At 35.7% G+C, this 26,710-nt stretch overlaps 1 protein-coding gene across 1 annotated transcript; it reads right to left on the bottom strand.

The window, feature by feature from the left end:
• Positions 1 to 1,542: 1,542 nt before the first annotated feature.
• Positions 1,543 to 25,555, bottom strand: LOC308654668 (UDP-glucuronosyltransferase 2B4-like; the record flags this gene model as incomplete). The annotated part of the gene is made up of 6 exons (XM_081304348.1): positions 1,543 to 1,607; positions 2,635 to 2,722; positions 7,625 to 7,684; positions 15,182 to 15,330; positions 25,037 to 25,141; positions 25,372 to 25,555. 6 exons carry the CDS (start codon positions 25,553 to 25,555, stop codon positions 1,543 to 1,545), a joined length of 651 nt encoding a protein of 216 aa, XP_081160474.1.
• Between the last annotated feature and the right edge of the window lie 1,155 nt (positions 25,556 to 26,710).

Here is a 26,710-nt window from a genome sequence, read left to right on the forward strand (position 1 = left end):
CTGAAGTTATCTAAGAATCTAACAGAAAAACAAGATATTTGGGGGAATATTTTTTTTTTTACAAAATTTAGAAGAAAAGCTCACAACTATTGATGCCAATTTAAATGTTTCTATGAATTAATAACAATAGCTGGTAATACTAATTATTGATATTGCATTATTCTTGATCTTATTCCTTATCTTCATTTTCTTCCTATTATCTAACCACACTCCTGCCCCCTCCATACACACAAACAGCCACTGCCACTTTCTCTTAAAGTGAACAACAAAATCCTCCAACAATAGAACTATAGAACTAGAAGCAGTTCTCATTGGCCCATGCCAGGAGGTTCTCAAGTTCTACAATATTCTGTTTGATCTTTTATTCACAATGGTGAAAAAGCTTACTAAATACTAACTATTCCTCAATTTGAATGATTTCAATCATGAAATTTTTCTGTGATGTTGAATTACTTGAGGGTTGATTTACCCATTTTTCAACAATTTATATAATTTTTGTATTGCTTTCAGTGTTAAAGGTTATTATAATAGACAATGTGCTGAGTTCTGCAGGAAAAGTGTGATAATTTTTTTTTTTCAGTCATTCCAAATGATTTAGATCCCATACTAGTGTTATGGGTATGAGGAGACAATCAGCTACTGAACAAAGATAAAAATTAGACAAACTCTTCATAATTACAGGTTATAGAACAGTAACATAATTGCAAACTGTCTACAAAAACTCATTACATTTCATAACATAACTGTAACAAATATAGATAACATTGTGTTCTGTTTGAGGAGAGAGCAAAATTCAGCATTTCTTTCCTGTTCCTGTTCTATATTACCGCAACATAAAATTGAGACCTAGTATTTACTTCTAAAGTATGATTATGAGAGTGGGCCACCTGGTGAATTCATTTGAAGGATTAAGAGGAAATAATAATGAACTAATGACACCACATATTTTCTTCCATAGCTTAACTGTAGAAAGCAGATAGGAATCATTATGTTTCTAATGCCAGAGACATTCTACTGCAAAGTGACTTAGCTGGTAGAAGGCAAACATCTTTCCAGATGCTCAGGAGAGAAGTGATGCTGAGGTTGGATTTCTACTAAAAGACAGCAGCAATATGGCCTCTCAGAACCAAGGGGAAATGTTAGACTTTTTACACGATTGTAATTATTGAATGCTTTCTCCAAGAAAGTTAAATGTACACAATTCTCCAAACTAAAGTTAAAGAAGTCTGAGATACTGAGAAATCATATTGATATTATGAGGAATTCTATAATCTCTAGAGGAAAAAATGCTTAAAATGAATAAATAATCTGAATTTCCATTTTTCACAAAAGAGAAATGGGCAACAAGTATATGCAAAGATCCTGCCCATCACTAATCCTGAAGAAAATGCAAATGAAACAACCACAAGAAATAATCAAATATACATACCAAGGGCTATAGTCAAAAAAAAAAAAAAAAAAAAAAGAAAAAGAAAGATGTTGTCAAGGGTGCAGAGTAAGAGGCACTCTTGCAGACCACTACCAGAATGTAAATTAGAACAACTACCCTGGAAAAGAAGTTTCTTGAGAAACTAAAAATACATCTCCCCTGGAGCTCAACTTTTCCACTAAGGAATAAAAAGAATTAAAGAAAAAGACATCAGTACTATATCAAAATGATACCTGTACCCCAATGTTATTGCAGCTCTCCCAACATTAGCCAGGATATGAAATCAAGTAATATATTCATTTTTAGATAACAAAAGTGAAATATATATGCAGTGAATTATTATTCAGCCATAAAAATGGAATGAAATCCTATGTTTGCAGGAGTTAGAAAGGAACTGGTGAACATCATGTAAAATAATATAAACTAGACCATAAGAGAGAGTACTGTGTGTCTCCTTCATGTGTAAAATTAACACATTATTAGAATTATTTTCTAGATAGCAGATTATTATAACCATGAAACTGCACTGAAATTATGAAAGCTACATGGAAGTATGTGAATTGAGACTTGAAAGTGGAAGCAAAGTTGCCATGTAAATAAAAAGAAAGAGAACACTCTGGGTAGTGCAATATCATGTGTAGTTTAAAAGTGGAAGTATGAGAATGCGTACAATTAAAGAAACTGTGACACCTTTGAGTCAGCTATGCATTGTCCAATGCAGCAGACAGTAGGGTAGTTGTGGTGCTGGAATCAGAAGTAGGACTGAATACACTTCATCATGAATTGAAGTACAGTTCACAATTATAATCAAAGATTTTTTTTATAATGGAAAATGCAGAGAACATTGTGAGAACGGAGAGGGATCTTTTTTTTTATGGCATTTCAAATAGCTCTGTTGTATGTCAAAGTATAGGTGTAAAATTGCAGAAATAGAAGAAAAAGATACAATGCAGAAATTGATTAAAAAATTCACTGAGAGAGGTAATTACAACTGAAATATAGATAATTTATTATGCCATGTATAATAAAATGTGAAGAGTTGATCAATCTCCATTTTCCCTGAAAAGAGTGTAAATATAAAGAACTTAGGTCATTAATGACTTTTTCATTAACATTTCTAATACAATTATGAATGACTCAACTATTATCTTTATGATTAAGTTTTTTTTTAAATATATTTTCATGATTCATTTCCCAAATCTTACCAAGGAGGTCACCTTCGGGAATCCACTTATACAGTCCAATGTTGAGTCTTAATGTATCTGGTTTCTTACCATCAAATCTCCATAAAATCTGTTAAGGTAGAGCAAACCTTTTATTCATTGAGACAATTTCAAAATATAGCAGGTTAAAATATGGAAGAGATTATGAAATTTCATAGCCTAATATATCTGATACAAAAGATAATGAAATGAAAAATAGAAAAAAGATATGATAATGTTAACAACTTAAATGGTGATTTAAATGAAGGACATTTTTATGTACATATTTTTATATTTAACAATGTTTGCTGCTATACAACCTCCAGGGTTCATAAATATTTGACAAGCTAAATGGTTCTATCAATGTGATATACATGTATTTAAATATTGATAGTTATAATAATTCTATTGTAGGACAAAAATCATTAAAAATTTCTAATGGGCTCCCCCATTTATTAATCTATATTTATAGTGCTTATCAACTTTTAAATTTAATGTTACACTTTTTTCTTTTGTTTTTTTTCTTATTTTTATTATTATTTTTAAAACTTATTTTTTAATTTACATTTATATTTATATATAACAGTGGAATGCATTACAATTCTTATTACATATATAAAGTTCAATTTTTCATATCTCTTGTTGTATACATAGTATACTGACACCAACTGGTTTCTTCATACATGTACTTTGGATAATAATGATCATCACATTGAACCATCATTAGTTACTTCCTTTCCCTGCCACCCATCTGCCCTAAATAGAGTTCATCTATTCCTCCCATGTTCCCTCTCCATATTCTACTATGAATCAGATTTCTTATCTAAAAGAAAACATTTGGCATTTGGATTTTGGGGATTGGCTAACTTCACTTAGCCTTATCTTCTCTAACTCCATCCATTTACCTGCAAATGCCATGATTTTATTCTCTTTTATTGCTGAGTAATACTCCATTGTGCATATATCCCACATTTTTTTTAACCTTTTATCTATTGAAGGGCATCTAGCTTGGTTCCACAATTTAGCTATTGTGAATTCTGTTGCTATAAACATTGATGTGGCTGTGTCCCTGTAGTATGCTGTTTTTAAGTCCTTTGGGTATAGACAGAGGAGAGGGATAGCTGAATCAAATGGTGGTTCCATTTCCAATTTTCCAAGAAATCTTCATACTGCTTTTCATATTGGCTGCACCAATTTGCAGTCCCACCAGCAGTGTATGAGTGTACCTTTTTCCCCACATCCTTGCCAACACTTATTGTTGTTTGTCTTCATAATAGCTGCTATTCTGACTGGAGTGAGATGAAATCTTAGAGTGGTTTTGATTTGCATTTCTCTAATTGCTAGTGATGCTGAACATTTTTTTCCTATGTATGTCTATTGATAGTACATCATCTTCTGAGAAGTGTGTCTTCAGGTCCTTGGCCCATTTATTGATTGGGTTATTTGGGGTTTTTTTGTTGTTGTTTGTTTGTTTGTTTGTTTTTTTGGTGTCTAGCTTTTTGAGTTCTTTATATACCCTAATGACTAGTGCTCTATCTGATGTGTGAGGGGTAAAGATTTGCCACCAAGATGTAGGCTCTCTATTCACCTCACAGATTGTTTATTTTGCTGAGAAGAAACTTTTTAGTTTGAGTCCATCCCATTTATTGATTCTTGATTTTAATTCTTATGCCCAGGGAATCTTATTAAGGAAGTTGGGGCCTAATCCCACATGATGGAGATTGGGGCCTCCTTTTTCTTCTATTAGACACAGGGTCTCTGGTTGTATTCCTAAGTCCTTGATCTATTTTGAGTTGAGTTTTGTGCATGGTGAGAGATATGGGTTTAATTTCATTTTGTTGCATATGAATTTTCAGTTTTCCCAGCACCATTTGTTGAAGAGGCTATCTTTTCTCCAATGCATGTTCTTGGCAACTTTGTCTAATATAAGATAATTGTAGTTTTGTGGGTTAGTCTCTGTGTCCTCTATTCTGTACCATTGGTCTATCAGTCTGTTTTGGTGCCAATACCATGCTGTTTTTGTTACTATTTCTCTGTAGTATAGTTTAAGCTCTGCTATAGTGATGCCACTAGCTTCACTCTTTCTGCTAAGGACTGCTTTAGCTATTCTGGGTCTCTTATTTTTTCCAGATGAATTTCAGATTGCTGTTTTTATTTCTATGAGGAACATCTTTGGAATTTTAATTGCAATTGCATTAAATCTGTATGGTGCTTTTGGAAGTATGGTCATTTTGATAATATTAATTCTGCCTATCCAATAGCAAGGTAGATCTTACCATCTTCTAAGGTCTTTTTTTGATTTTTTTCTTTAGAATTCTGTAATCTTCATTATATAGATCTTTCACCTCTTTCATTAAGTTGATTTCCAAGTATTTCATTTTTTTTTGAGGCTATTGAGAATGGGATAGTTTTTCTCATTTCCCTTTCTGAGGATTTGTCACTGATATACAAAAATGCCTTTGATTTATTGGTATTGATTTTATATCCTGCCACTTTTCCAAATTCATTTACTATTTCTAGAAGTTTTCTTGTGGAACTTTTAGGGTCTTCCAGGTACAGAATCATAACATCAGCAAATAGTGCCAATTTGCATTCTTCTTTTCCTATATGTATCCATTTAATTTCTCTCATTTGTCTAGTTTCTCTCACCAATGTTTCAAGAACAACATTAAATAGAAGTGGTGAAAGAGGGCACTCCTGTCTTGTTCCAGTTTTTAGAGGGAATGCCTTTAATTTTTCTCCATTTAGAATGATGTTGGCCTGAGACTTAGCATAGAAAGCCTTTATGATGTTGAGACATGTTCCTGTTATCCCTAATTTTTCTAGTGTTTTGAACATAAAGGAGTGTTGTATTTTTTAAAATGCTTTTTCTGCATCTATTGAGATGATCATATGATTCTTATCTTTAAGTCTATTGATGTGATGAATTACATTTTTGATTTCCATATGGTGAACCAACCTTGCATCCCTGGGATGAAACCTACTTGATTATTTTTGTATTCAATTTGCCATAATTTAATTGAGATATATTTTTGTATTCAATTTGCCAGAATTTAATTGAGAAATAATTCTTGTAGTACCCATGCAGATTGTCTGTATCTCACCTTGATGTTGGGCTTCCAGACCCTGCTGGTGTCCCTCAATGGGTGCTACTGCATCCTGGATCTGGGAACTGTATAAGTTGAAGTGTGTAGATCTGGGCCACTGAGGTTGACCTCTCATGGTAGTCTGCTGGTCAGAAGGGGCAGTCCTGAACCACAGTCTAGGCTCTGGCAAGGTCTGCCCTGCTGGGAAGGGGCTGGACCAGGCTTGCTGTAAGCCTGGGCCCTGCAAAGGCAGCTGTGGGTGTATCTGAGCCTTTGTGCTTGACCTCCTACTAATCTGCTGGTTGGAAGGGGCATTCTTGCCCCAAAGCCTAGGCTCTGGCAGTGTCTGCCCCCTGGGGAAGTGGTGAACTGTGCCTACTGAGATCCTGGATCCCCCTGGGCTGATGTGTGTGGTCTGGGCTGCATCTGGCTCCTGTGGTAGTCTGCTGGTCAGAGGGGTCAGCCTTGCACCAAAGGCTAGGCTTTGGTGAGTGTCTTCCCTGTATCAAAAGGGGTGGACCTAGCCCGTTGTGGGCCTGGGCCCCACAGAGGCTGGTGTGTGTAGCTCCACTTTTTTTCCTTTTGAGTGGTGTGTGAGAAAATTTACTCAAACATATTTCCCGAGAATAAATTTTTGTGGTAGTGTTTGCTCTTGTGTGATCATGTTTCTCTAAGGCAGAGAGTCCATGGTGAGGGCAGCTTCCTGTTTCCTTCCTGTCTCCTGTCTGAGACATCTTCAATCTTGAGAAAGGAGCAGAGCAAGTCACTAGGGCAGGTTGATTTTCCTTTTTCTCTAAGTCTGGTTGGTTTGGTAGTTATCTTGGTTTTCCTTCTCTGAATAGAACGAAGGACAGCTCCAGGAATAGGCCCTTTTATCATTTAGGAGAAGAATGGAGGCCAAGATTATGTAGGAAGATGGCAATCTGTGATGCATTTTGACTTTTTAAGACCTACTTATTGTCATTGTGTTGGTGCTCATTCAAACTTAACTTCTTTGGTATCTACATTGTTCTCAGGGGTCCTGCACGGAAAAAGAGGACAAGGAAGGGCAGAATTTGGTATTTTGGTATATCTGTCATACTAATATAATATTATATTATACACTGAACCTATGAATATATTTGTGCTTTGGCATAATGTTAATGCTGACTTTTTAAAATCAGAAATAATCTCTGCACTATTTTAACAGTTGCTATATATATTTGGTTTTAAAAATGAATACTGAGACAAATTATACATACCACAAGTGTGCATCTTTTGCAAGGAAAATCATTTATAAGACCCTTTACAGAGTTAAACAGACTCTTTCCATGGTTCTATACCATTATCTAACCTTTTCAGGAATCTGGGCAAGAGTTAATGCAATCATTTTGGCCCTTTCTTTCATCAGGTTTCCAATCATTCACCTGAAAGGGTAAAGTTTCTAAGCTGGAAAGCTTGAATTAAAATGTAAAAGATTAGGTATTATTAAGTTCCTCTGTTACACCCAGATTCCTGAGATAGTTAAGACAACGCCCTACTGGCCATTCAGCCTAGGGCCCTGTGCAGTTTGTCACAGGGCCCAAACCAATCAGTTTGAATGTGTACCCAGTTTAGAAGTGACCAATCACCCCTGCCCAGCCTGTTCCCGCCAATGAATGGACTAATCATGTATCAGAGTTGTTGTTCAATTTTCCCGCGCCTCATGATGATTTGTTCTGATGTATGCAAAGCCCCCCACCCTCTCCAAAAAGTGTACTTAAGCTCTGCTTGACCTCTGCTCTGGGCTCTGGGCTGCTCTCCCTTCTTGAGTGAGCACGGAGCCCCAGCACGCTGGAACGGATCCCTAATAAATCCCCCTTGCCATTGCATGGAGCTAGTCTCGTGTGGTCTCTCCTTCTCCAAAGTTTCGCAGGACCCTTACAGACCCAATTGAAAAAAATCACAACACCATTCTCTCCTGAGCTCTGCAGAAAGTCTTCCATTTCCTGTGAAGGAAAGAATTTGCTCTATCCCAAATCTAACAACAAAGCAAAGATTTATTCAAATAAGGAGAGAAAAAATATTTTCAGGAGATACTAAATTAGTGGCTTTTTAAAAAATTAAGTTCATATACACATAACATAAATATATAATTTTAACCTTTTTTGAGGTACATAGTTCAATAATGCTACACATACACATGTCCTAATGCCAACATTTGTAGAACACTATTACTTTGCTAAACCAAGAAATTATATAAATTGGACACAATTATTTTTTCTCACTCTGATCTTTTACTACCAATACTTCTTTCTGTTTCTCTGAATTTGTGTAGTCTAGATACTTAATATATATGGAAGGTTTTTGTTGTTGTTGTTTCTTAAATATATTGTTGTTGTTGTTTTTAGTTGTAGATGAACACAATGCCTTTATTTATTTACATATGGTGCTGAGGATTGAACCCAGTGAATCACATGTGCAAGGAAAGAGCTCCACCACTGAGCCACAACCCTAGCCCCTTTATTGGATTTAAAAAAACATATCTTTATTCTCCTTATTCATTTGTATGTGGTGCTGATGATCAAACCCCAGGACTTCACTCTACTGCTGAGCTATAGCCTCAGCTCCCCTTTACTGGATTGTTTTTACAGTGTAGTGTAAGTAAGTTTCATCTGGGATGTGTCACAGTTCCACTATTTCCTATGTATTATAGGGTAAGTAATGTCCCAGGAATGTAAGTTATATGAGATATACATATATTACAAATAGCCTATCTGTGTATCCTTCTTAGACACTTAATTTGCTTCCAAGACTTTACTTTTGGCGATAGTGCTGCTGTGGTTATGTGTGTGCAAGTTCCTCTTCAAAACTTATAATCACCCAAATTGGCTTCCATAAGACCTTTCTCTTTCTTTTCATCACCACTCCCTCCCTCCTCTTATTGTTTTTAACACCTTCATAGTTCCCCTAGTGTCTTCACTCCCTTTGATGTGCTTCCTTTCAAGATCCTAGTAGTTCTCTCACTCTGTGCCCTAAGCCACACTTTTCAGTTCCTGCTTCAGCCTCACTGTTCCTCTAGTCACTTGTTCTTCTGACCCAACTGAGAGCTCTCAAGAAACTCAGGATCCCCTAAGGCAATTACTGGAGATTTAACAGAAAATAAATATTATTGGAAATAAAATAATTTAATCTTGGTTTAATAAAAATGAAAACTATCAAGAATAACAACAATAAATATTGGCAAAGACGTGGGGTAACAGGTACATTGCTGGTGGGACTGCAAATTGGTGCAACTATTATGGAAAGCAATATGGAGATTCCTCACAATAATTAGAATGCAATTGCAATTTAACCCAGCTATGCTTTTCCTTGGCATATACCCAAAGAACTTAAAATCAGCATACTACTGTGATAAAGCCATATCAGTGCAGCTCAATTCACAATAGCCAAACTATGGAACTAACCTAGATGCCCTTCAATAGATGAATAGACAAAGAAAATATAGTATATATACACACTGGAATGTTACTCAACACTAAATAAAAATGAAATTATGGAATTTGCACATATACGTATGGAGCTAGAGAATATCATGATAAGTGAAATAAACCAATCTAAAAAACCAAAGGTGGATGTTTTCTGCCGCAGTCTGGCTGGGCACAAAATCACGAGCCACTCAAGCAGGAACAACTTTATTTTTTGAAACTGCCGCCAATGCTCCGTCCGTGCCCGGGAAGATTGCCGATCCACCCATGCGGTGTTCTCCCCACCTCCTCCAGAAACCCGGGGGCAAGTTCCTCCCCCGGAATTCCCTCCTACTGCACTTCCCCAACCAATGGGAACTCTCCAGGAGTCCCGCAGCAGGCTGAGGTGAAGAGCAGGAGTCCAAAATCCATATGAATGTAAATCTTAACATAATCATATCATCTCAATGGCTAGCTGGCATCACCTTTCAACCAAAAATGCCATGCATCATATTACTTGGCTGTGGGTCTTAGCAGTTTTCTCTGATATGTGAATGCTAATTCACATTACAGGGTGGATTGTAGAGAAAAATAGAGTTTCTTTGGATTAGGAATAGAGAATTGAAGGGAAAGGAGGCAGTAGGTGGGTAGGAAGAATAATAGAATGAATCAAATATTATTACCCTGTGTACATGTGTGATTACGTGATAGGTGATAATAAGCAGCTACACTCCTTTTATGTATGATGTGTCAAAATGCATTTAATAATTTTATTTTTATTTAACTAATGAGAAAAACTTAAAATAGAAGAAAGAATTAAAATTACTATATTGTACACTCAGATATGCTTAGAAGACATTCTGAGCACCACAAGATATCTGTCTCCTCAGCCTATTCAGCCTCCATAAGAGAGACTCTGTATGTGAGAAGAAAAGAAAATGTTAAAATCCTTCTTCATAAGCATTAGTTAAAAAAACTTTGTATTGTGCAGGTCATTTCAAATTGTTGTATTTTTATCAAAAACAGTTGAATCATTGAGTTTTGTATTAGAATGTTACCTGATTTATGGCCACAATTTTATAATGCAGTTCATAGGGTCTGTAAAGAATTGTTATTCAGTTTGTTTATTTATGTAAGTATGTGATATGTTTGTATGATATTTCTTAAGTACAAGATGGTATTCATTATTAAATTTCTAAAATCCCTGTACAGATTTCTATTCACATTGACTTAGAGTTAAATCAACATGTGTAGAAACTAGATCTAACCAAACATTTAGAATACAGAGAAATAAAGAAACCCAAACAGGCTTCATGTGCACATGACTTGAATAAATCTTTGGTAAAAAGATTGCATTGACATTGGTTTAATGAAAAAACTGTGTTTCTGAACAACCAGCATTAAGTATTTTATTAGCTTATATTTTCTTTCTGTATGTATTAAACAGTCACATAGGGTTAACAAGGAAATACCTTGAGATGATACCTGATTTTGCTGGTGTCATTGTATCTTCCCAAAAAGAGTGTTTGAAAATATTTGTCTTGATAATTTGATATATATACTTTATGTGGTATATATTAATTACATACTAGCCCATTTCAAACTAAAATTAACCACTGAAACACTAATTAAAGAATGGAACCATGCATTTTTGTAATTTTGACATGGGGTTCTAACATATGTATTTGGTTTTGTTAATAAACACAAGATATACTTTGGTGACAAAATAGTCATGAATTCTAGGATTCCCTCCTATCTGCATTGTAAAACAAGGTATTTCTTATCAGGTCCAGGAACCTTAAATTATCCTAGGGACTACAGGTAAAGAGGAATTTATCAAAATCTAAGAGTATTAAAGGTAAAGTCTGATGCCTGATGTGACTTCCCAGCCTTAAGTGGAGATTAGAATTCTTCTTTGATACTCCTAGCAAAAAGATTCAGAAGGCAAATTCACAAAGCACTATGCAGTCAATTCCCATTCCATTTGTACTGATGAAAACAATTCTATAAATTCAAAGCAGTTGAGACACATTTTGTCAAGAATAACCTTACTCACTTAATTTCTTAATAAGATTAAGAGATTGTAGGTAGATTTTGTTATAATAGAATGTTATAGTACATCTTTTTGTATTACTCTAACCTGTAAATTGGATTGGTTCATGTGTCCATCCTCGATGAATTTTTAATTCTGGTTTCCTTCATTATGTGGCTACAACTCACCAGAAAAAACTACCATATTTGCCCCCGTCCGTCCTCCTGAATTGGTCCATAGAGAACAATATCCTGACTTCCCAGATACTTATCTGGCCCTTGGCTCTCTAAAGTATCCCCACCTTCTGAAGCTGAATGCTTCTATTTCTGTGGTTGTGATGTTGATGTCTATGCCATCACCAAGGACTCAAAATTGTGAATGACAAATTTCACTGCATAATCATTACAGATCATGTGCCAAATATTCTGCAAATGAACCGTGGGCATGTCTTAGCCAGCTTGAACAGCTTCTTGCTTCTTGTTTTACCTTGAAGAAGCCTCTGAAGAAATAAACTGGTTTGGTATGTTTCACTAAAAATAAAACATTTGCGGGCTTTTCCCTTTGTTAGGATCAGACCCATGAAGTCTCTTTCAGTTGTCAATGCCCCAACTTTGAAAAATATTTTTCCTGCTTCTTTTGTATTTATTTCTTGATATTACTTTTCTAGCTTTTTATGTCCAGCCAGCCCACACCTCTGAGGGTTAGAAATTACTTCCCAGGCCAAGGGAGAGAATTTTTTGTTAAAAGTGAAGTGTAAACTTTATGTAAAACTTTTTAGTTAAACTGTCCTGATGCTACTTAAAATCATTTATTACCAAACTGGTACAAGATTCTGATTCACAGAATACTTTTGATATACCACAATGCAGTGGTGATGATTGTATGGTGAAGTATGGTGTGTTCATTGCTCCTTTATTTCTCTACACATATAAAGAAAAATTAGGATAAATTGAAGAAAATCCTTACATATCTTTTTCTTTGCTCTAAAATCACTTATTAGATCAATTGCATCAGAATATTGCAAATTGTACCTCTAAATCATTCTTTATTGTTAAGAGTCATGTTTATTCCCTAATAATTTATATATTTAGCTACATGTTTGATGAACATATTTTTGTACATATTATGACATGAAATCATATTGTAAACTTGAGGTCCCTGTAGAATATCCTGTGTATACCTGACTGTGACAGATTTTTGATATCACCTACTGGGTTTGGCAGGAAATTCACACAAGTGGGAGAATTCCACCAGGCCTTTCTCCAGTAGAGATTTGATCACACTATTGAATAACTCATTTCAGTGTTTTGAAATTTCTGAAAAAAAAAAAAAAACAAGCTTCCTGAAATTGTCCTGGAATTATCCTAACAGGTGGTTTCTGATCCTTTGCCTTATATATTCTATACAAGAATAATTGTACCCTGTTCTATAAAGTCCCTCATTCAAAAATGAAATAGAGATCCAAAAGTTTTTTGAAATCTTGTCAATTTCCACACTTTCCTTATTGTTTCTGTTTCCAAGTCACTGTTTTCTGTTTTCATCTGTGAAATGATATTCACATTCTCAAAAACCACATAGTATATTTCATTTTCTAATTACTGGTTTGGCTTTGTTTGAAAAAAAAACATCTTAAGCAACAACATGAAATAACTTCATATTTGTTACAGGTCCCATATTGTCTTCAGCATTGTTTAAAATTATAATTTTAACTTGATTATGTCTTCTTCGTGATGAATGCATTACTCCTGTGACTCACGCATACATCCAGATAGTTCCTGTGTTCAGATGACTTTTAGTAATGTAGCCAATTTTATTTGCTATTTATTCTCACTGATGCTCTGCTTAAATACTTCTTCATCCCTATTATGAGAAATATGCCTATTGTCTTTGATTTATTTATTTATTCATTCATTTTTTTTAATTTTGTGCATACTTATATGATTAACTGAAATATCCTCAGATTACAGACTAACCACTGAGAAGACTAGTCCTTCTCATTCTACAGCAGCCTTTAAAATTCAATTTTAAAATTTTATCATAAAAATTGGAATAATATAATAAACAGAAATTTTCTTACCAATAAACTACTTGTTGTTTCAAATTGAAATTTATTTAACTTTTATGTGTTTTAAGGGCTAGCAATAGAATTCAGTGTTCCAGCATTGGCTTAGTAATTAAGAGGACCTGGGTTCCATACTTAGATAACAAATACATGTACATTTTCATGTTTTTGTTGTGTTTTGTTTTCTATTCTTACAACTAAGTGCATACATATGGCACATATTTATAGATATTTAGGCACATATTATATATGCCTATTCATCCTCCGAGAAAATATCAATCTTATTTAATATATATCCCTCATTTTCCAAATATATTTGCATAATGGCTGAAAATGAAGGTGAGTATTCTTGGATAAAATGATTGTAATTGTATAACATGAAAAAGTATATATTTTACATCATTCCTCCATGTTGTATATCTAAATGATTTCCAATGTTTTTATAAATAAATGCTATAAATATGATTACAGCATTACATTTTTGTCTGTATAATTTCCAAAGTGGTGAAGCAAATAGAGATAGGCATTTTTATTTTTGTGTGATACTTTGTAAAATTTTTACTTTCCCATAATAGTCATACAGGTTTTGGAGATTTGTGTGATAATTCAACACATGTATATAAATCTAAATGATCAAATCAAAGTAATTAGCACCTGTGCCACTAAACATTTATCATTTTTTCTGCTGGGAACATTTCAAACCCTTTCTTCTAGATATTTAAACCATACAAAAATTTAGAAAATGTGCATTTTTTTTCTGATTTTTGCTATATTTTCCAAATATATTATTCTTCCAAATATATAGAAATTTCTGAGAATCTAATGGTGTATGGTGAGAAAGCACATTGGAGCTATAAAAATTCATATAGGTCTGACAATCACTGATGTGGATTTGAATCTTATTTATGAAACTTCATTACCACAACAGCCTTTCTTAAATATTATGATTAGTCTGCTAATCGTCCTCTTTCTCCTCCTCTTTTATCTGTTATCTTTTCTATTGTTGTTGTCATTATCCCTCTATCTAAATGGAGAAATATTTTACCCAAGTGTTTGGCAGCTCAGACTGTTTGTTTCACTGCTTGTGGAATGAGGGGTGATCCTATTGGATTTTAAACTTTGAATAAGATCAGATTTTATACTGCTACTAAAGATCTAGCAAAAGTCTCTTAAATGATCACATAATGAAGCAGTAAAAAATGCTCGATTTCCAACTGTGTTATTAAGGTGTGATATTCATTAAAATACGTTAATTTTTTGCTTCATTTTAAGATATATAACTCTATAAACTTATAGATCTGTTCATAATTATAAACTCAGGGCAGCCTACAAATTCAAGTCTTACAAACTAATAAGTATTCATTAAAAATCCACAATTTGCACTCCATGTTACATGGGCAATATATATATTTTCTATTCTTGTTGTTCAGCAGTTATGCTATGGAGACCCATGATCTCTCAGGGAGTATTCTTGAGGCCCCCTATAGACTTGGGGTAGACAAGAAACGCTTCTGGTCTTTCCTTATCATAATATTCCCCACACAATTTCTCTTTCTTGTGCACAGTCTACACTTCAATGCGGAATGGAAGGTGTTTGTGACAGAGACTGTGCTACTTTGTTTCTTAGCATATTCAGCACTTTCCTGTGGTACATGCTAGTCCCTTCTCAATATTCTTTCAGAGAATGACTGGTATTTTTTTTTATGTGTTGAATAATGAATTTTTACATTTAACTCACCCTATCCTTGAAAGATCTTCTTGTGAAACAAAGATAAAATTCACATATTTGTGATGATATAGATGTGAAAGATTTCAATATATAGGTCTCTTTGCTCCATTTTCTGTAATTCTGTAAATGTGATTAAGCATTTTGAATGAGGAAGAGAGAATAATTCCTGGTGAAAATGAAAGGATGACAGAACCAACTAAATGGAAACTAGTTTACCTTAGGCAGAGGTTTGGTTGGTCTGCAATGGAGTCCTCCAACAATATCTACATTTGGTAGGGTTGGGTGAGAAAATTCAAAATCCCAGTAGGTGTGAATAAGCCAGATATCTGCTTTGGCCATTGTCTCTGCCAATATAGTGGGTCGTCCTGAACAGGAAATAGAAGATTAAACCTATAGAACATTGGGAAGTTATTGTGCAGACAGGAACATGCCTCCTGTTGGAAAGAACTTTCAATAATGAAGAAATATATGTTTAAAAGTTTGTGCCTCAGATGAAGCACTAATCTCCAGGATATATAAAGAACTCAAAAACCTGAAAACCAAAAAAACCCAAATAACCCAATCAATAAATGTGCTAAGGAACTGAACAGACACTTCACAGAAGAAGAAATACAATTGATCAACAAACATATGAAAACATGTTCATCATCTTTAGCAATTAGAGATCCAAATCAAGACTACTCTAACATTTCATCTCAACCCAGTCAGAATGGTGATTATCAAGAATACAAGCAACAATAAATGTTGTTGAGAATGTGGGGGAAAATGTACACCCATTTATTGCTGGTGAAACTACAAATTGGTGCAAACTTTATGAAAGCAATATGAAGATTCCTCAGAAATTTTGGGGGACTGGGGATGTGGCTCAAGCGGTAGCGCGCTCGCCTGGCATGCGTGCGGCCCGGGTTCGATCCTCAGCACCACATACAAACAAAGATGTTGTGTCCGCCAAAAGCTAAAAAATAAAATATTAAAAAATATTCTATCTCTCTCTCTCCCTCTCTCTCTCACACTCTCTCTTTAAAAAAAAAAAAAAGAAAAAGAAATTTTGGGATGGAACCACCATTTGACTCAGTTATCCCACTCCTTGGTTTATACCGCAAAGTCTTATAATCAGCATACTACGATGATGCAGACACATCAATGTTCATAGCCGCTCAACTCACAATAGCTAAACTATGGAACCAACCTAGCTGCCCTTCACCAGATAAATGAATAAAGAAAATAATGTACATATATACATGGAATATTAATCAGTCTTAAGGAAGAATAAAATTATGGCATTTGCAAGTAAATTGTGGATGCTAAGGGAAATAAGTCAAACTCAAAAAACCAAATGCCAAATGTTTTCTCTGATAAGCAAATGCTAATCCTCAATGGTAGGAAGGGAAGAATGAAGGAACTTTGTACTTTGCAGAGAGGTATGAGGGAGAGCAGCAGCTATGGGGATGGGAAAGTTGATGGAATGAGACAGATATTATTACCCTGTGTACATGTATTATTATAGTATTGGTGTGACTCTGAATCATATTTGGCTAGAGGAAGAAATTGTGCTCCATTTGTGTACAATCCATCCAAAGGCATTCTACTGTCATGTATAACTCATTAGAACAATTTGTTTTTCAAAAGATATGTGTAGTTTAATAAAGCTACTATGTGCATGGAAAATATGCATACATAGTCTATATTTATTGCTAGGAGCCACAAGCAAATATACGATGTATGGCACCTTTGGTTGTAAAGTGACGCCAGCTAGCCACTGATATGATTATGTTAAGATTTACATTCATATGGAAATTGGACTCCCGCTGTTCACCCTGGCCTGCTACAGGACTCATGTTACAGGACTCATAGAGAGTCCCCATTGGTTGGGGAAGGATAGTAGGAGGAAATTCCGGGGGAGGTCCGGGGGACCCCCGGTTCCGGGAGACAGGAGGTTCCGGTAGACGCCTGCGTGGGAGGACCGGGTTTGGCTTGCCGGCGCCTACAGAGTCTTGGCGGCTTTTTCAAAATAAAGTTTTGTTCCTGCTTGAGTGGCTCGTGATTCTGTGCCAGCCAAGACTGCGGCATTTGGCGGCCCGTGCGGGGAACGCCTGAACCTTAGAGGTGAGTAAAATTGCTCGCCCCTGAGGGAAGGCGACAGGATGGGTGCCCATCTCTAAAAACAATGTGTTCTTGTTTTGATTTATTTTGTTTTTATTTCGAGCTCCCTAGCCCTAGAATTTTCTCAGGCGAACTGGGAAAAATGGTTGGCTCAAGGTTTGAAGTTATTCGGCCCTGAGAAAGAGAAAATCAATACAACCATTCTCTGCTCCGTTTTTGTTTCATTCTGTTTCGGCTTTGTTTTATCCTATCTTATTGTGTTACGTTACCTTTATAGTAGATTAGAATCCAGTAAAAAACAAACCGAAAAACTGTTAAGTAAATTGTTAGAGGTCCAGACTATGGTAGAAAAAACGCTAGGTCAAGCAAAAGAGAAGGTCTCTCAAGCTAGTCAGACAGAGGAAAATTTAAAGAAAGCAAGCTTAGAGGAAAAGCAGCCATCAGGTGGAGAATTACAACAGGAGGTTGCTACTAACTCCGTTCTATCACCAGAGGGCATAATTCAACCAACAGCTCCATCTACCGCTGAGCGGCCCTCAACTCCCGTAGTTGATGGACGGAATTCTGAGACAGAACCCCAAAGATTAGCATGCCCTGTACTTGAGCAGGCAGGAGGGCAACGAATTCACCATACTTTAGATTTCAAAACAATAAAGCAATTAAAGGAGGCTGTAACAACCTATGGGCCGCAAGCTCCCTTCACAATAAGCATGGTCGAATCTGTTACCAACTTGGACATGACACCAGCAGATTGGGCTAACATGTGTCGATCTGTGCTAAACGGAGGACAATATTTGTTATGGAAGGTTGCCAATGAGGAATTTTGCATGGAGACAGCTAGGCGAAATGCAGAAGCTGGTTACCCTCCAAGAAATATAGATATGCTATTGGGAAAGGGACCTTATGAGGGTCAAAGACAGCAAATTGAATATGACCCTGGCGTATACGCACAAATTGCTGTAGATGCAGTTAGGGCATGGAAAACTTTACAGGGGCATGGAGACTTACAAGGTCAATTATCTAAGGTAATACAAGGAACTAATGAACCTTACGCTGAATTTGTAGATAGACTTATTCAGTCAGCCTCTAGGATATTTGGTAATACAGAACAGGTAATGCCATTTATAAAACAACTGGCTTATGACCAAGCAAATCGTTGCTGCAGAGAGGTCATTAGACCATGGAGACATGAAGATTTAAACACATATATTAAATTATGTAGAGACATTAATGAACAAGGGCAAGTCTTAGCAGCAGTACAACAGGCTTTAGATGCCAGGCCAAAAACATGCTATAATTGTAATCAAGCAGGACATTTTAAAAGGAGTTGCCCCATAAGAGGAGGGTTTAACAAAGCTGGGTATCAAAGGAATAGAATACCGGGTATTTGCCCACGATGCCATAGAGGGAAACATTGGGCTAATGAATGCCGTTCTCAAACCACCATAGAGGGTATTCCATTATCAAAAAACGGACAAGGACCAAGTGTTTACCCACGATATCGCGGAGAAAGGTATCAGGCTCCATTGCCAACAAACGGACTAGAGGGCCCAATGCCCCAGGGCCCAAAACCACAAATATATGGGGCAATGGAGGAACCCAACAGCACCATCAAGGTAGTGCCCAGGACGCATTATCCATTAAATCCCTCATCAGACAAACTAGAGGGAGCGCAGGGCTGGACATCTGCGCCTCTGCCAGAGCAGTACTAACTCCAGAGATGGGAGTTCAAATCATTCCCACAGGAGTAAAAGGACCTCTTCCCCAGGGAACAGTAGGCTTATTATTGGGACACAGTCCTTCTACACTAAGAGGACTTATGATAAGTCCTGGGGTAATTGATCCCGATTATGAGGGTGAAATAAAAATTATAGCTAGTTCTCCCAGAGGTATATCAGTAATTTCACCAGGAGATAGAATAGCACAGTTATTAATAATACCCAGCCTGCATGATAAATTTTCCAGTTGTAATGTAGAAAGAGGTTCCAAGGGATTAGGCTCCACAGGTGTAGATTGGGCTATGCTGTCTTTAAATTTAGATTCTCACCCAATGCTAAAATTAAATATTCAAGGACATGACTTTAATGGGCTGCTGTACACAGGTGCTGACCTCAGCATCATATCTCGTCAAGAATGGCCAAAACATTGGCCATTACAACAAGCCACTCAAACGCTTCGAGGCCTAGGAGTGGCGACCTATCCCGATAGAAGCGCAATGGTATTAGATTGGAGGGATCCTGAAGGATGTGAAGGAACTATACAGCCCTATGTATTAGATCATCTTCCTGTAAATTTATGGGGACGAGATGTCCTAGATCAATTAGGATTGACATTAACAAATAACATCAATCCTAACACGCCCACTACTAGGGCTAAACAAGGCTTTAGGAAAGAAAAAAGATTAAGAGAACAAGAACAAGGTATGACAGCACCTATTCAAATAGATCAAGAAATAAATAGACATGAATTGGGTTTTCAGAAAGGGCCACTGAGACAATCAAAATTACTTGGAAATCAGAAAGACCAGTGTGGGTTCCTCAGTGGCCCCTGACTAAAGAAAGATACAAGTAGCCCATGACTTGGTCAGACAACAATTAGCGGAAGGACATATACAACCTTCCATATCCCCCCATAATACTCCCATTTTTGTCATTAAAAAGAAATCTGGTAAATGGAGATTATTACAAGATTTAAGAGCCATTAATAATGAGATGGTTATTATGGGACCTGCTCAATCAGGGATTCCTCAATTGTCTGCTTTACCAAAAACCTGGCATGTTTTAGCTATAGATATTAAAGATTGTTTCTTTTCAATTCCAATTCATCCTGAGGATAGTCCACATTTTGCATTTACTATCCCTGCACTGAATCATGAAGGTCCTGATCAGAGATATGAATGGAAAGTACGCCCTCAAGGGATGGCTAACAGCCCAACTATGTGTCAAATTTATGCTAATAAAGCAATCCAGCCACTTAGAAATCAAAATCCTGAAGTACAAATATTTCACTATATGGATGATGTGTTATTGGCACATAAAGATAAAAACACATTACTAGAATGTTATGCCACACTTACAAACTTATTGAAAAATTATAATCTAGACATAGCAATAGATAAAGTACAATTAAATCTTCCAATTAATTATTTAGGAGTTCTATTATCCTCAACCATTGTCCGTCCACCAAAAATTCAAATACGAGTAGATCAACTCAGATCACTTAATGACTTTCAAAATTTATTGGGAGACATAAATTGGATAAGGCCTTATCTAGGCATACCAACAGGAGAGTTAGGACCTTTATTTGATATTCTAAAAGGTCCATCAGATCCAAATTCACCCCGCATGTTAACGCCTGAAGCAGGAAAAACATTAAATATCATTGAAACATATATGGAGAATATGCATTTGGATAGAATTGATATAAGTTTGCCTTTATTATTTATTGTACTACCAACAAAAAATATTCCTACAGGAGTATTTTGGCAGGAATGTCCATTATTGTGGATACATTTATCTTATTCTCCTAACACTATTCTTACTAGATATCCTGAGGCTGTAGGACAATTGATACTCAAAGGAATAAAAGCAGCTAAGGGAGTATTTGAGATTTCTCCCAATAAAATTATTACTCCATATACTATGGATCAAATTGATGAGTTAGCTAATGAGTTAAATACTTGGGCAATAATCATGTGTAAAACTAGTGTTTCATTTGATAATCACTTACCATCTAATCCTTTGTTGTCTTTTTGGTCTAAGCATCCTGTAGTTTTTCCAAAAATGACAAGAAAAACCCCTATCATAAATGCTCCAAATATATTCACTGATGGGTCAAACAATGGTACAGCAGCAGTAGTTACTCCTGATCAAACTTTTACATTTTTAGTACCCAAGCAATCAGCTCAAAAGGTAGAGCTTAATGCAGTATTACAAGCTTTTATGATGTTTAAAGATTCTGTATTTAATTTATTTTCTGATAGTCAATATGTAGTTAATGCTATAGTATCCCTTGAAGATGCTGGTAGGATTTCCCCTTCTTCTACTGTTTTCTCTTTGTTTTCCGCTATACAAAGTCTAATCTGGGACCGAAAAGGTCCATTCTTTATAGGTCATATCAGGGCACATACAGGATTGCCTGGAGCCCTTAGTATGGGCAATGAACTAGCAGATAAATCTACACATGATATACATATTTTCTCCACAATAGAAGAAGCTATAAATTTTCATAAAAGGCTCCATGTCAATGCTAATACTTTACAAAAACGTTTTAAAATAACTAAAGAACAAGCCAGGCATATAATAAAACAATGTCAAAATTGTGTGACATTTTTACCACAAGTTAATCTTGGAGTCAATCCTAGAGGACTGATACCTAACCATATTTTGCAGATGGACGTCACACACTTGCCAGAATTTGGAAAATTAAAATATTTACATGTTACAGTTGATACCTCTTCCGGATTTTTGATGGGCTCCTTTCATGCCAGAGAAAAAACTAAAGATGTTATAGCTCATTGCTTACAAAATTTTGCCACTGTGGGCATTCCAAAACAGTTAAAAATGGACAATGGTCCTGGTTATACTTCCACCTCTTTTAAACAATTTTTCTCATCATTTGGCATTACTCACATAACAGGAATTCCATACAATCCACAAGGACAAGGCATAGTTGAAAGAGCTCATCAAACTATTAAAATGTACTTATTAAAACAAAAGGAGGGAATTGGAAAGGGGTATATATCCCCCAAAGATAAACTTAAAATAACCCTTTTTACTCTAACCTTTTTAAATTTGGATTCATCGGGACTTAGTGCTGCGGAAAGACATTTGTACCCAAAAAATGTACATAAGCCTAAGGTACTTTGGAAAGATATTCGAACAGGACAATGGAAAGGCCCGGATCCAGTGATAGTCTGGAATTGGGGCGCTGTCTGTGTTTTCCCACAGGATGAACAGCAACCAATTTGGATTCCAGAGAGATTAACTAAAACAATTTCTACAGAAAAAGAAGATGATTTGACTCAAATCCATAACAGCTGACATCCAGAGCTCCAGCTTGGCTATTCTTACATCTGCGACAGTGATTAACCAAGGTTTTTTTTTTCAATATCTATTTTATTATTGCATTTTTCCCACATCATAAAGTTCTATTTTAATTTTGAGCTCATACAAACCTAGGTTAATGTTTTTCTGATCAGTTTTATTTTTTGACTGTGTTTTATTTTTTTGACTGTGGAGTTTTTAAACATTGCAATGGAGATTTCACCTAGGTATAGTTACAAGGCCTTTATTTACTATTGTCTTATGTGTTGTATGTTGTGTGCACACTTCTGTTTTGTGTTGTATGTCTGTATGTGTGTATGTCCATATTTCTTATATGAGGAGCGCTCATGAAAAAATGGATCCGAATTTTTTCTTTATTCATGTGATTTATATGGTTTAATTTAAATTAGGTGAACAGCTGTTAATGATTGTTTTTAGAGATGGTTAACAGATCTGTTTGTTTACTAATTTAAATTAGGTAAACAGCTGTTAAGGATTGTTTTTAAAGGAGTTTAACAGATCTGTTTGTTTACTTTCACCTTTCCTTTTCATTATATTTAATAATTCTGTTCAGGATAATGTCTCTTTAGCATCATTGCCAGAATTTCCATCTCCATCCCAATTCCGGTGAAGACTGAGATAAAACCAAACTACAGCTTCTATGATAGCTATCACAGTAAACTGTATAAACTGATGCATCAATGAATATAACTCAACAAGTAATGCTCAATCAAGGACTTGATTTACTTTGGGAGGAAATGGACATATTGATAGACTCCTCCAATTTGAACTGCTTGCAGAACTTGCCTGGACTATATATCAGTTGCATACATTGTGAAATATCATCTGTTGCACCAAATTGTGGTACTGCTGGCATATCTTTGCTGATGGTGTCACCAGTGACGCAATTTTTCCAAAGGAGCCATCAATTGGCTTGGTGTCGTGGCATTTCTGTATCCTCCTCCCTTCTACTAGTGATGATCTAAAATTTGGGGGCCAACAGAGGTGAGGCAAGAACCTCACCCCCCCACTGGTGCATAGGCCTATCCACAAGCATGGCTGAATGCTGGACCGGTAGTCAGTGACGGGTTGATCTGATTACAGTGGATTCAACCTAAGACAGGAAGCTGACGCCTAAATGTCAGTTCTCCCATGACGGGTAAGAACCATATGTTAAATTGGACAACCTACCAGGCACGGTCCCTAGCCACATTGCTTGTTGCTTAATTAAACAGAAGGGGGCAGATGCTAGGAGCCACAAGCAAATATACGATGTATGGCACCTTTGGTTGTAAAGTGACGCCAGCTAGCCACTGATATGATTATGTTAAGATTTACATTCATATGGAAATTGGACTCCCGCTGTTCACCCTGGCCTGCTACAGGACTCATGTTACGGGACTCATAGAGAGTTCCCATTGGTTGGGGAAGGATAGTAGGAGGAAATTCCAGGGGAGGTCCGGGGGACCCCCGGTTCCGGGAGACGGGAGGTTCCGGTAGACGCCCGCGTGGGAGGACCGGGTTTGGCTTGCCGGCGCCTACAGAGTCTTGGCGGCTTTTTCAAAATAAAGTTTTGTTCCTGCTTGAGTGGCTCGTGATTCTGTGCCCAGCCAAGACTGCGGCAATTTATTATATATATGATGCTTATAATTATATATATATATTTCATATATATTGCATATATATGAGCTTTTGGAGTCAGCATTATCTGTAACCTCTTAATATTTACAAGGTTAATTGCACCAAAATAAGCTAGCCTGTATAGATGCAAATATTTAGTTTTTTACCTAAAGTGAAAAAAGTAACTAACAGAAATGTAAGCAAACATTAGACTTATACAACCCATTATTCGTACCATGCTAATAAAAGAACATTTCAGCATTCTTTCATATAGTTTGTATAATTTAGAGAAAACTCTAACCCTTGTTCTGCAAGTGAACTGAAAGGAGTTTAAATATGATTCTGTTCTTTGTGCCTACTACCTCCTTTGGGTTCATGTTAGGAGCTTGCAAATATTTATTATACAAAAATTATTTTGAAAGAAGTGCTGGAAATTCTAACAGTATAAAATAGAATTTTTTTCTTTAGCTTTAATTTTCATCTTTTTTTTCTTTGACATATAGTTTAAAACACAAGACTAATAATTTACATTTTTGAGCTTGAACATTATAGGCCTTAAAGAGAATGAATTGCAAACACTTAGTGAAGGAATTTAGAAGTGCTAAAAAACACAATTAAGAGCCTCCTGGTATGGGATGGAAACAATGTCACACAATGGAGAAGGAATTTATTAGGCAAACTGACAAAAGAGTTTCTAAATGAAGAATCTAATTGAACTAAAGGGAAAAATTTTCTTAGTGCTACATGGATTCTTGTAATAGAAATATGAGTGTAAGTCCTCAATCTCTGTGTCTAGGTTCATCAAGACAGTAAAGTTTAAAATTAGTATTCAAAGATAAATAAAATGAGTAGTGCAATGATATACTGTATGCAGTTGTCTAGAGAAGTCCTCTGGGCTCTATATGGTAGGTATATGATTTTCTAGTGTGTTTTATACAAATGATGGCCAGAAGTTTCTGACACTTCAATGTATATTTTTCTGAAGAACTCTGAGTTTGATAGATGATTTTATTTTATTACATGTAACAACTAAAAAATTTTATGATTTTCTATTGTTATACATTCACCTTTATAAAGGTCCAGAAAAGTTAGTACCTTATAGTACAAGTCACTTACCTAGTATTTCACTGTAAAACTGATTCCATCTCTTCAAATTAAATGATTCAAATCAAAAATCAAAATAATGCATATAGCTTTTTTTTCATTTCATTGAATGTCATTTCATCACTTAATCCTGAAAATATTACAGGCACATAGGAAGAACAAAAGAGAAATCCCCCAATACACTTTTTCACTATGTAACCAGGAGAGAAGCAGAGAGTATACACAAATAGTTTTTGAAGAATTTCAGCCAGCAGCTCACCACAGGGACAAATGGCATTTGAAAGAGTGACATCAAACCTTGACTCTTGTAATTTTGCCTAGAGTTTCTTGTTCAAAACTGCATCTCTACATACGTTCTCTACATAATCAGAAAATTGATTCAAAATTTCATGAAATATTGAATAATATTTCCAAAATGTTTTTATTGCATCTCATAAATCAATGCTCTTAGTGATTGAGAAGAAAAAGTCTCCATATCTTCTCTTTACAATGATGAAGGATAGCTCTCAAATTTAATTGCAGATGATTTGTCACCATCCACAAAAATGGAAACCGAAGGTTTCAAAACAGCCACCTCATGCCCCCTCTGTGTAAGCTCCTCCAGTATTGTCTTTATATTGATCCAATGATTGTATTCCATTGCCCACACCAGCACCTTTCCACAACTTCCAGAACCAAAGTGACTACTCAGCAGTAACAGGAGCATAACTGCAGTCATTTTCATAGACATCCTGGTGAAATGCAAGGCTTCCTTTCACATTGAATTCCCTCTATTCTTGTTGCTATCTGAGAAAAAAAATCATTATTTGGTTAAAAGGTAACTTGTACCCATCAAAGTAAATACACAAGTGAACATTTAGAATTATCTGGATTCCAAGTTGAAAAATCAAAGGTTAGGTGTATTTTAATGCTTGTGTATTTTAATGACTCTTTCATGATTATAGATGCTTTCCTAGAGTTAGGAATTTATGATCCTGCATGTGTGATCACCTCTCTTATGTTCAGATTTTTAGAATATGGAAGGAACAATGGCAAGTGAGTTGACTTTTGCTTATAGATTTCTTGACTGCAACTAAACTAAATATACAGTTGAAACAACATTTCTTAGGTATCATTTAAAATATTTTTGCAGTAAAGTACTTGTTTGCATATAATTCATATAGTATACAAACCACCATTTTAAATGTATATATCAGTTGTTCAATCTCAGAAAAGAATCTCAGAATTGGAAACCTCAGTTAATATTCATTGTGGAAAGGTTTTAAATCCAAACCCTCCTAGTACCTCTAATCATCCTATATGCTTCATTGCTAGGTAATATCTAATCAATTTCATCTCTCTATAGATATGTTTATTATGGAGACACTTCAAGTAATTGTTATATAATATATGGGATTTAATGATTGATTTCAACACTTTTAAATAATTGTTACGGGTTTTGTGATTGATATCAATACTTACAATTATGTCATGAAGGTTCATCAATGTTGTAGTATGTGTCAGGCCTTCATTCCTTTTCATGCTGTGACAGGGCATTAGTTATGTCAGTGATCTAAGGCAGCCATGGAAATCCTTTCTCATCCTGCTTTTTGATCTTATAGAATGCAGGGTAGTATCTCTATTTTTTTTTTATATTTTCTAAGAGTTGCTTTGTGGCATAATATATGGCCAATTTTAGAGAAGGCCCCATGTGCTGCTGAAAACAAAGTGTACTCACTTGTTGAAGGATGAAATATTCTATATATGTCAGTTAAGTCTGTTATTGATTGTATTATAGAGTTTATTTGTTCAGCTTTTTTTTTTGGGGGGGGGAAGCTCTATCCAGTGGTGAAAGAGGTATGTTAAAGTTACCCAAAATTATTGTGTTGTGGTC

The sequence above is a fragment of the Spermophilus citellus genome, assembly GCF_964194105.1.
Source record: "Spermophilus citellus genome assembly, chromosome: 8".
Lineage (NCBI taxonomy): Eukaryota > Metazoa > Chordata > Mammalia > Rodentia > Sciuridae > Spermophilus > Spermophilus citellus.